The sequence below is a fragment of the Ipomoea triloba genome, chromosome 2, assembly GCF_003576645.1.
Source record: "Ipomoea triloba cultivar NCNSP0323 chromosome 2, ASM357664v1".
In the NCBI taxonomy this organism is placed as follows: domain Eukaryota; kingdom Viridiplantae; phylum Streptophyta; class Magnoliopsida; order Solanales; family Convolvulaceae; genus Ipomoea; species Ipomoea triloba.
The window spans coordinates 7,781,831-7,794,625 of NC_044917.1; the positions used below are offsets into that span (position 1 = coordinate 7,781,831).

The 12,795-nt window shown below is 34.0% G+C and overlaps 1 protein-coding gene across 1 annotated transcript; it reads left to right on the top strand.

Annotated features, from left to right (window-relative positions):
• Nucleotides 1–7,955: 7,955 nt before the first annotated feature.
• On the top strand, nt 7,956–12,538 carry LOC116010635 (F-box protein At4g22280-like). Its single transcript, XM_031250119.1, has 5 exons — nt 7,956–8,072; nt 8,692–9,653; nt 9,789–9,944; nt 10,019–10,333; nt 12,126–12,538. The coding sequence occupies exons 1-4, from the start codon at nt 8,063–8,065 to the stop codon at nt 10,310–10,312; spliced, it is 1,422 nt and encodes a 473-aa protein (XP_031105979.1). The 5' UTR covers nt 7,956–8,062; the 3' UTR covers nt 10,313–10,333; nt 12,126–12,538.
• Nucleotides 12,539–12,795: the final 257 nt, after the last annotated feature.

Here is a 12,795-nt window from a genome sequence, read left to right on the forward strand (position 1 = left end):
CAAGATTGAATGCTTCTCACAAACAACCTAAACTTCAATGCACTTCTCATGCAAAGAAAAGAGAGAAATTTTACTCAAATTGAATTCTTACAAGGTGTTTCAAACCATTGGGTTTATGGGGTATTTATAGGGGAAAATAAGGTATTAAATATTCTAGGTCACTAATCCCACCCAAAATAAAAAATTACAACTTTGTAAATGTAATTCCCACCCAAAATTAAAAATACAAAATAATTCCCCACCCAAAATTAAAAATACAAAATAATTTCCCACCCAAAATTAAAAATACAACATTTTGCAAAAGTAATTTCCACCCAAATAAAAAATACAATTATTGCAAAGTAGTTTCCCACCTAAAAAAAAATACATCTTGCAAATAATTTCACACCGGGAAATTTGATCTGATATTGAAGTCTGATTGTCTTCCTTGATTGGAATATTGTTACCGGGCCACTCGAGACTTTCAATGAATCATTTATTGGTTACATTTGGGTTGCATCATCCTCCTCCTCTTGAAAAGGATTCGTCCCCGAATCCTCACTCTTTGAGATGATTTGTCACTGAATCACACCTTTCCTCGGTCAAATGGAAATGTGTAATCTTTCCATTGTGTGAATGGAATTTCTACATCAAAGAAGGTAAGTGATCCCAAGTTTTCTTGAACTTTGTAGAACAACATTTTGCTTTCAAACAGATTATCAATCTTTGAATCATATCCATTAACCTGCAAAAGACTTAAAACAAAGGTTATCGAGTTCTCAACGTCTTCTCCCTCTTCCTTTTTCTCACAAAGTTCAAAACACAATTCTACCTCCTCATTTTCACTCAAACATTCCTTAACATTCTCTTCTTCTTTGTCACTCAATTTTTCTTGTTGACTATCTTCACACTCTTCTTCACACATGTTTACATTTTTACTTAATTCTTTTGAGCTTTCAACATATGACAAAGAAATAGATGTTGAATTCTCGACCTCTTTTTGCTGCAAACTGACTTCAATTTGTTTGGCATGGTAAAGCAAAGTAAACAAACACTTACACCAGCGAGGAAGCAATTGCGCAATTTCTTTTTTAACACCACACATAAATCTATTCCTGGTAATTACTTGTGATTCAATCACCCCATCTCGGATCATTAACTCTCTTAATTTTTTGTAGAATTCTTCCACAGTGAGTGATCCTTGTTGAAGTGTATTTAACTCAAAAGACTCCATTGATAATGAACAACAAACTAGAAAGCACAAGGAATGGCAAAACAAATTTGGACAGATTTTACCATGACTTTGAGGAATTTTCTGGGATGTTTTGGATGCCTTTTATGACCAAATTTTTTTTATGGTTAGCAAGAACCATGAGTAAACTTCAACCATTTTTTTTATGGTTAGCAAGAACCATGAGTAAACTTCAACCATAAAAAATTTCAGAACAAAGAACCATGAGTAAACTTCAACCATAAAAAATTTCAGAACAAAAAGGTATGAGTAAACTTCAACCATAAAAAATTTCAGAACAAAAAGGTATTTGGAAGTATTTTTCACAAGATTTTCTTTAACAAAAAGGTATTTGGAAGTATTTTTCACAAGATTTTCTTTTGAACTGTGCAGGCTGGAATTTTTTTAGGCAGAAACTGTCCTAACAGTGCCCAGAATTCAAAGAATTTTCTGTGTTTGTGTGTGGAATATTTCCGCCAATTTTTTTCATGAAAGGTTATATCAGTGAGTTATCTAACACCAATAAAAATTTCAGCTCAAAACAACAAAAGGAAATATTTTTTTCGGATTTTTCTTTCAGACAGCGCAATCTGGAAATTTTCAGACAAAAAAATATAACCTGTGGTGTTGGATGGAGTTGTGACCCTTTTGTGTGAGGAAGGAAGCCAAAGCTCTGATACCAAACTGATGCGTACACGGATTGCTTCCCGCAATAAGTGCACACTCAAGGAATCACTCAAGAACCTTTCGTGTCCAAAAGAGGATCTTACCTTGTAGACTCTTGGATTTTGAGATCCCAACTCTACAAATGCCTCACCAAACTAACAAATAATACTCTCAACCCTTAGATTATTAAGCAAGGCTAAGAATTAGAGTATTAGGAATCTAGCACTAGAATTAAGATACAAAAATAAAATTAGCTATATAATATGAGTAATAGTATTCTTTTTGGGTTTTTGGATATGTGTGTGAATATAAAGAACAAGATAAAGGGATAAACTAGCTTCTCACTAGCCTACCAAGATTGAATGCTTCTCACAAACAACCTAAACTTCAATGCACTTCTCATGCAAAGAAAAGAGAGAAATTTTACTCAAATTGAATTCTTACAAGGTGTTTCAAACCATTGGGTTTATGGGGTATTTATAGGGGAAAATAAGGTATTAAATATTCTAGGTCACTAATCCCACCCAAAATAAAAAATTACAACTTTGTAAATGTAATTCCCACCCAAAATTAAAAATACAAAATAATTCCCCACCCAAAATTAAAATACAAAATAATTTCCCACCCAAAATTAAAAATACAACATTTTGCAAAAGTAATTTCCACCCAAAAATAAAAAAATACAATTCTTGCAAAGTAGTTTCCCACCTAAAAAAAATACATCTTGCAAATAATTTCACACCGGGAAATTTGATCTGATATTGAAGTCTGATTGTCTTCCTTGATTGGAATATTGTTACCGGGCCACTCGAGACTTTCAATGAATCATTTATTGGTTACATTTGGGTTGCATCACTTGTTAGGCAAGTCTAATATTAGAGCATCTTTGCATATTAGTAATATCTGTTGAAATTAATTGAGCAAATTAAATCTTGTCAACTTTAGGAGTTAGATAATTTAAACTTCAATTTAGTTGAGATTTTATGTTGTAATTGCAAATTTAATTTGGTAACCGTATATATACGTTTGTAACTGCAATTTTAATTATGTAACCGTTGTTATTTATTTCCTGTAATTGTGTAGGTTATAAAATTAAGTGACATGGACACTATTAATTTCACATCTTCTATACATATAAATATGTAGTGCTTGGTATAAGTTTTTGTTGTTGTTTGTTTGTTTGTTTTTTTTTTTTTTTAAACAATGTATCATGAAAATTTCTCTTTCTCTCTTGCATTGTTAGTTAACCAATTTGGAGATGGTAGTCTTGAATCCAATGGTGAAGCTTTTTGATAAGAGTATATTTGGTCATATTTTTACCCCATATTTAAATCCATTTCTACCACTAAATATTAATATTATGTTCTTAATAATATTGAATTTCTTCATTGTGATAAATAATTATTATTTGACCAAAGATGATGAAGATTTGATAATTGAGCATAATATTAATATTTTGTAGTGGCATTTATAATCTTGTTTTGTATGTGTATATTTAATTGCACCAAGTATGTGGAAGACATGATTTGGTGGAATGATGTGATGAGTGGGAAGCAAAAGACAAATGAAAGAAGGCAAAAAGAGGCATAAAACATGGAGCCAAAAGCAAAAAGAAAAAGTGGAAGATTTTGCAGAAATTCTGGAGGAGGACAATAGGCGTCTGTCGGCGTCCTGAAACAGACGCCTATTGTCCATTTTCACACTGCCCATTTTTGGACTTTCGCCGCGGCGAGCCTAAGTTGACCACGCGCGAGAATTCTGCAGTCCAAATTCTAATTTTGCCCCTGCCTTTGCCCAACTATAAATACCCCTCATTTCTCCATTCTTCAATATCCAATTTTCAGATTAGATTAGTCCCTTCCCCTCTTCTCTTTTCCTTTTCTTCTCCTTAAAAATGTAGACCTCCAAGTGAGGCTTGTTTAGTAGTGTAGGAGTAGATTAGGATTTATTTTGTAATAAGAAGAGGGATGATACAAGGTTATGAGCTTCAACCGATGGATCGAGGGGAATTTCTTCCCTTTCTTTCCTTAATTTACCTTGAGCTAACCTTGTATCAAGATGCTTGTTCTTAAATTTATTTATATTTGGATTATGGATTGTGTTTATGTCTAGATTGTTGTTCGTTCTTCAATTATTATAAATTGTTAGTTTAGCTTCTATGAGTTGTTGTGTGCAAGACTTGTTATTGAAAGTGTGTGATTAATGGATCCAATTACATGCTTGTTTGTTGTTGTGTCACGGTGAGAATCGGGCATGGCTAGAACACTCTTGCCACACCTATTGATTTATACAATGCGAGAGCTTGATAAGTTATAGGAGGATTTCTCGGCTAATCTTCGGTTCCTTCACCGCGAGAGCGGGTTGGAATTTAGAAGTTAGCCAAAACGGTTCCTTCACGGGTGACAGCGTGTTGGAATCTAGAGGTTAGTTTAGGCTACCTCCTCACAACTTGTAGGATTAACTTGAGTTTGGGCATGTTGATTTGCTTAGGATCTTTAAGACGAGCCTCGCTTGTAGACTACGAGAGTAGATAACTTGCGGTTTGGCACATTCGGGTAGATCACGAGAGTGGCACCGGGGACTTTAGTGCATTTCCTCCATTCACAAGGGATAAAACTTCTTTTCTACATTTGTTTGACTCATGATGGGCATTGACCCGATCCATATCCTTACCTATGTTGTATCTTATATATCTCTCTTCATTTGTTGCTTTTATTTTTGTTATTTACTTTTGTTGTCTTAATCCCGTTATTATCGAACTAGCTTCACAAGAATCAATCCGAGTTAGTGCTCAACCAACCATTCCCTGTGGATCGATAACCCCGGAATACTCCGGGTATTTGCGTGTACCTAAAAGTTACAACCACTTTTCAATCCTCAGTCTTTTGATTTATGACATTTTACTAATAAATACCCGAGTTAATTTAAGCAAAAGTCCTTTGACTATTATTATTTGGTTGAATTTGGAATTGTAAGAAATAATGAATATAAATATCAATATGCCTTTAAACAATAACAACACCAACGCAGGTAATAATAATAATAATAATGTTATTATTATTATTATTATTATTATTATTATTAATGGTAATTAAGAAAGTTTTAAGGTGTGTTTGGAAAGCAGGAAAATGATTTCTGGAAAATGTTTTTTTTGAAAAATGAGTCATTTTCCAGAAATCATTTTCCTTTCTTGTGTTTGGCTGCAGAGCAGAAAACTGTGTTTGTGTGTTTGGTTCATTTTCCAGAAAATAGGTCGGAAAATGAACAGAATTGTAAAATTAAATATTTTAGTTAATTTGTTTAAATATAACATTTATAATAACAATCTTCGGTATAATAAACAAATAACTAATAAAATATCAAAATAACTAACCAAAGTATTACAATTGAAAATAACAAATCAAAATAATTAGTTGATTACAATTGTCACCACAATAATATCACAATTGTCACAAATCATTCATTTATAACAAAAAAAATCACAACAAAATAATAATATATCAAAAAAATATAACCAAAAAACACATTAAAAAAATGTAAAAAAAAAAATAAATTTGGGAGCCAGTCTACCCACTGGTTTCGGAAACCAGTGGGTAGACTGGTTTGCGAAATGACGGACTGGTTTGAAACCAGTCAGTCCGTCGGACTGGTGGTTTCGCAAACCAGTCCACCAGTCCGGTGGACTGGTTTCGCAAACCTTCACGAACCAGTCCTCTGGTTTTCGAAACCAATCCGACGGGACTGGTTTCGGAAACCAATTTCTCAATCCAGTAGAAATCATTCCATTTTGTTCAGAAATTAGAAAAATATTTTCAAATTTGAAAAAATAAATCATACAAATTACAAGTGAAAGAAGAAAAGGAAGAAATGCCTGATGATTGGAAGATGGCAATGGCAAGAGAAGAAGAAAAGGAGTGCTGGAAGCCAAAAGCAAAGGGGAAGGAGAAATGCGTAGCCAGCGAAGAGCTTGGAAAATGACTTCCCCCCAAAAAAGGGGAAGTCATTTTCCCCCAAATGACCCTCATTTTCCATTGATCATTGTGTTGTTTTCCTTTGACCCTTTTTTCCTTGGTCTTCCCAAACACCAAAAACCCGGAAAATGACTTACAGAAATCATTTTCCGGGTTTTCAAACACACCCTTAGAAGACAACACTACCCTACTAATTTTCCATAGAAAACAAAACACCAAGGGGGAGGAATTGAAAACTTTTCCCTTATTATTGAGGAAAACATTTTTCAGTGAAAAAATTTTCTATGAACCAAACGGAGAAAAACATAATTTTACTTAAATTTAAGAAAAAAAAATTCTTTGGAAATTTTTTTCCCATCAAACTAAACACCTCATTAAACAAGTGAACTGGAGATTTTTTCGCTCTAGATTGAATTTTACAAAAAGCAACATGTAAAATGCTACTCCGTAATTCCAAAGAGCTTTGGTATTAATAAATATTTCAATTGTACATTTTTTTTTGTTCAATGATTTGCAATTTTAAAAAATTCAAGGAAAAAAATTCAAACAGTCATCAAACTTGTACGGTTTGTGCAATTAGACTACCAAGTAAAAAAATTATGTAATTAAACCATTTAACATTAAAAACGCGTGCGATTAACATTATTTGTAGATAAACAACAAGTTTTCGATAAAATATTAATTTGACATGCCACATGAAAAATAAAATAATTTTTAAAATAATTTAACAAATACAATATAATATTAAATTTTTTATATTAAAAAACTTCTCTTTCGAAGGATGTGGCTTCCTCCTTGGTCGACGTAAATAGGGGAGACAACCTCCTCCTCTATCGATATTGTTTGAGGAGGCGGCTTCCTCATTCGTCGATGTAAACAGTGCAGATAGCCTCATTATCTCTTCCTTCGTTGACGTTGATAGAAGAGGCATACTCCACCCATCAACGTAGATGGACGAGACATACAATTAAATTTTATTTGTTTTTAAATTGGGACAATAAAGCTTTGATTTTTTAAATTAAAATTAGAATTTTAAAATATTTTAAATTTTGTTTTATAATAAAAAAATATTTTTAACATAGCACGTAATGTCACCAACTTTTTAAGGCTATGTTTGACAAACCTAGCTGAAATGGTAGCTGAAAAGCTATAAGCTCGAAGCTGAAATCTGAAGAGCTGTTAAGCTATCTGTTATGCTTAAAAGTGTTTGGTAAAATTAGCTTTTTGATAAGTTGATAAATGTAAAAGACTAAAAAGAACATCTACATAAAAGTTAAATAATTTTAAACTTAATAGGTTTGTTTACATATTAAAATATAAAACATTGAAATCAATATAATTTAATAAAATATTAAGTAAGAACATATATTTAAAAATATACAAAGTAAAACAAAATGTTTATAATTCATAAAATTAGTTCATACAAAAATTATTGTTCAAACACAAATATCAAATTAAAATTACAACGAAACATATTGAAGAAAAAATGCCAAAAGAGTTTTAATTGTGATGGATAAATGATGTCATTTATTTAAAATAATAAGGATAAAGATGGAAAAAAGTTAAGAAGCTACTAGCTTATTTTTTAAAAGCTACCTGAAGTAGCGTTTCAAAATAAGCTCTTATTTTAAGCTACTAGCTTATTTTGAGAGCATTACCAAACAAAGTTTATAGCTTATTAGTAGCTTAAAATAAGTTATAAACTCCTAAATAAGCTCTGCCAAACACAGCCTAAATCTATCACATTATATGTCGACTAACAATTTAACATGTTCTACCTAGAAGAAACCTACCAATAATGTTGATTACCCATATTTAATTACATAATTTTTTATTCAATGATTTAATTATACAAACTGTAAAATTTTTGATAGGTCACTTTTACTCCAAAATTCAATTACCTATATAACCTTTTTGTTTTGGAGCCAAAAACCAAAATGGTGGGTGGTATGGTGGAAAGGCAAGAAGGGTAGAGTTTGGGATCACGTGCCATACGCGTGCCATGCATCTCATTCCTTTCGCAGTTACAAGCAAGATGGATGAACAGCGTGCCCACACCTCTCTCTCTCTGCAATGTTCACTTGGGTATCGTGCCCACCCCCCCACCCCCCCCCTCTCTCTCTCCCTAATTGCATAACCTTTTCATTTGCTTCCACCGCCTTCCCCTCTTCCCAGAAAACTTTTCTCTTCTCCTTGGACCGTTCCCTTCACCGTCATGATCCTTAGTAAGCCACATCTCTCTCAAACTACTCTTGATTCTTTCTAACTTCTCCGCTTTATTTTTGGTGTTTTCCCATTCCTTTTCCTCTTGTTTTTATCCCTTTTAAGGAATGGTTGCGGGTGGCCAAGTCTCATGGATAGTTTTATTTATTTATTCGTCTGTAAAAATCGTATCTTTTTGTCTGGGCATTTTCGTGCTAAAATGGCTGATTGCTTATACTGATCTTTACAATGGTTTGATTTAGTTTGATGCTTTCGTTTCCGTATCGTCTGCGCGGTGGGTGGGTACTCAAATTGGGGCGAGGCTTTGAATTACTAGCGGGGCTAAGTTGCACACGTTTGTTATTAATTGGCATCGGATTAACCCTAAGTTAAAGTACTTGCTAGAATCTATAATCACCTTTTCAATATTAATATCTGAGGTGCTTTCCTAGAGCAAATACTTTCTGCCAGAAATTAAGGATGTCTTGTTCTGTTTATGGATGAATGTTGCTGTTTCTAGAACTGTGAATGTGTGTGTGGCACACTATTCTGATCCTAGAGTGTTTTATTCTTGAGCATACTGTTAAAAATTTCATTTTTAAGTTTTAACCCTATCGAACTCCTTACTTATTATATTCACAGGGGAAATGGAGGACATTATGGGCAGTTTCAAACGGCAGAAGGTATCTGAGGTGGTCAAGATTGATGATGGTGAAGATAAAATTAGTCAGTTACCTGATAGCATTCTTAATCACATTCTATCGTTTCTTTCCACCTCAAATGCGGTAGCAACCTGCATATTATCAACAAGATGGAAGAATCTATGGACCATTCTTCCTAATCTTGACTTTGATGACTCCTTGTTGTACTCGAGACCTGTTTTTGGTTATCCAATGAAGGTCACTCTTTTTATGCATTTTGTCCAAAGGGTCCTTCAACTTAGAAATGCATCTATTGAAAAGTTGCGCCTTTCTTGCCGTGTTTGCTTCAGTGCTTCCCATGTTTGTACGTGGTTATCATCGGCTATTAAAAATAATGTTCAAGAGCTTGATCTTTGCCTGTTTGTGGAGGAACCTTTTTCCCTGCCCTCGTGTGTTTTTTATAGTAAATCACTTTTAGTACTAAAACTAGAAATGAATTGTACCCTTGAGCTGCCTGATTCTATCTCTTTTCCATGCCTTAGAACGTTGCACCTATGTCTCGTCACATTCCCTGATGATAGCTCAACCCAGAGGCTGTTCTCTGGATGCCCTGTGCTTCAAGAATTGACTGTGTTAGATTGCGATTGGATAAACTTGAAGAGTGTCAGTATATCCATTCCTTCACTGAAGAGCCTGACAATAGATGACTTGCCCTATTTTGGATCACCTGATGATCTAAATGGTTGTGAAATCCGGATTGACTCATCCAATCTCCGTTTCTTAAAGTACAGTGGTTATCTGTCAAATGAAATTTATCTATATAATCTCTCCTCGCGAGTTGATGCTTCAATTCATATTGCTGTTCTCTGTGATAAGAGGAAACAGATTGCTTTCCGTGCTGTTAAGCTATTTAGAGGACTGAACAATGTTAGCTCTGTGAGAATATCGAGTGGTGCTATCAAGGTATTTACTTTGGGATTGCCTATTATCAATGAAATTTGTGAATACATTTTACATGCCATTCCTTTTGCATATGGAAATATTAAACAACCGAACTGAGATTTTAAAATTTTTCTTGAATCCCTTGTGCTTGGGAAGTCTCTATTCAATGCAGATGATGTACTTGACCATCTTCCAGTATTTCAGAACTTAACACATTTAGAACTGGGCAAGGGGCTTGAAAACCAAACAGTTGGAGAATTTATGGAGCTGCTTCGACACTTGCCAAAATTAGAATCTCTTGATTTTTTTGAGGTAGTATTCTAGTACTTTTCTAGCTTAAGAAGGATATGTTGTAATTCTTAGAGAATGTTATTTTATCCATTTAGGGACTTGAATCACTTGATCCTTGCAAGCCTTCTGGAGAAAATGACTGGAAATTGAAAGCACTACCAACATGTTTCTTATCAAGTCTCAAGACAGTTAACTACTGCAATTTTCATGCAAATGAAACAGAAATTTGTTTTCTCAAACTTTTGCTGAATATTGCTATCATTTTGGAGGAAATGAATATATTCTGTTCTGAGAGTTTCTTGGAGGACCCGAAGAAGCATAAAGAGATTAGGAATCATTTGCATACCCTTCCTAAAGGATCAGCTCGTTGTGCAATCAAGTTCTTTTGAAGTATGAAAGTGCCGATATTTGTAAGTGCCTTCTGCTCTCTTAAAGCATTTTTCTATTGCGCCCATGAAGAAATAGCTTTTAGTTGTAAAGTAAGACAATATTCAATACCAATATAGCCTTCATCTTGAACTGTTAAATTCATCATTATGGGTAAGACTTAAGAGTGCATCAAATGTTGTCATCACTATTTTTTGTTTTTGATAAGAGTAAAGTCATTAATGCTCCAAAAATTGGCAAACCGATTGTTTCTATCACTTCCTATCTTCAACCACCACCAACACCTTCACTTCTTGCCTAACCAGAGAGAGAGGGGTCACGAATTTGCCCATAGAGTGAACCGTCATTATGTGCGGCTTCATCTATTTGCCATTTGTAATGAAATGTTCGAGTCTTAGAGTGCTGGTTGCAGCATAGCTTTCTACATTACCCAGTGGTGCCATTTTCTTCCCAGAGTCGGGTTTCTAGCCAAATGCAGAGATCTCCTTTCTTATAAAGAGTTTGAGCAGTGCTATTTATATTATACTGTTTATACCATCCAAATTGTGATTGATATAGATAAACTAATGCCATGCAAAGCCTTACGAATGGTTTTCCCTAGCAAGAAGAATGTGATTGTGAAACCTTTATCTATATAGAAGGCTTAACAACTAGAACCTACTGATTCATAGAATGGGCTTAGTGGTTGTACCTAGGGATCATACACCTGTAATTAGATTCCTGATTGTAAAATAGACAAAAATTCAGCTACTCATTTAAGAGCTTGGAAAAAGATGGTTGAGTTCTAGGATATATATCTCTTCTCTAATCGATAGCATCTGAAAAAGATGTTGAGTTTTAGGAGATCACTTTTTTCTCATGTCAAGTTTGATTCTTGAAGAAGGAAAGCATTAGTATGTTTATTGAACAGGGGAAGGAGGAAATATTTATATTTTGCAAGAGACAAATATGTGTTTTTCAGTCTTTGTCAAAAAAGGAATTTAGGGAGCATTTTTGTCTGAGTCATTAAATTTCTCTCCCTATATATATGTGTATATATATATATACATATATCAAATAAATCATGCGAGGATGATTGCCGGTGTGAAAAACTGAAAATTGAGAAATAACATGGACCATCTAGATCAAGTGGTTAAATTTCCAGATTTATGCCGTGACAATTTCAAAATTTTTTACAACCACAAGTGCAAAATTTACTATGTAAAAGTAAAAGTTCATTTGACATGAAGTGCACTTTTTTGCATTTTTGCACTGGAAATTCTTTTCACCCTTTGTGCACTGGATTTCACCCCTATATATAATTTATTTATTTATATGTATATATACTATTTTGTGTATAGGTACTTATATGAATATAATCTCTTAAACCAATCAAATAATCGAATAGTATTCTTATTTTATTCCTTTTTTATTTTAAATTTGTTTGGAATCCTATTCCTATTCACTCTATTTTCATTTTGTGAACCAAATGCCATGTTAACACAACTAGTCTTATTCCCACACTTTCATCTACCTTTCTTTCAATAGATGAATATTTATAGCCTTTGAGGTTTACTTGTTATAGCCATTGCTTTCCAGTGTAAGCTTTATCCATTCAGTTTCAAGTTTTCTTTGTTTAAACTTGCATGTTATATGAGTCTTGCATATTGGGTCTGTCCTTAAATTGATACAACATAGATAACATCGACTCCCATATCTAACTCCCACAAGTGGCATGAAAGAATAAATGGATATAGAGCGAAATTTTTAAGGTTTGATGCTATTTATGTATGGTTGGTTCTACAACACTCTAATCTTTGTTGTCATTTGATTCAGTTTGCCACAGGTAGTATATCACGAAACAATAGCGGTTGAATCTGGTCAGTGGCTTGCCTCTTTTGATTGGTGATATCAACATCTGGTCATGATGTACTCGTTTCAAATCACGCATGGGCTATCTACTACGATCCCTTTCAGGCAAGGGTAATGGACACTATTTAACGTATTTTAGTGCAGGTTTAGTACTAGTGGGTTTTGTATCTGGTATTTTGCTTCAGATAACCAAAAAATCCGACCATTGTCTTTTATTCCTTTTTGTTTTTGTCGAGGGGAAGAGAATGGAGGTTAGATTTTGTGAATGTTGTAAAAATTAGCCTAACTCACAAACAGGTTCCATACTGTAACAGAACATGACAGCAATGTGATGATGCTTTTTGGGACAGAAGGAAATGCATATTTATATTTATTTATTTATTAACGAGGTAAACCCCACTCCTCACTATGTGAGTATGTGGGTAAAGCCCTCGCCCTGTGACCCTAGCCGGCAAAGAGCCACAAGGAGGTAAATCAGCCTAGGTTACCCATAGCTGACCGGCACAAACTCAAGGGCTTGAGGTTCGAACCCACGACCTCTCGGCTGCAGGTGTAACTCTCTTACCACTTGAGCTGCCCTTACGGGCGAAATGCATATTTATATGTTACTATGCAAGGTTGAATTCTGATGTTA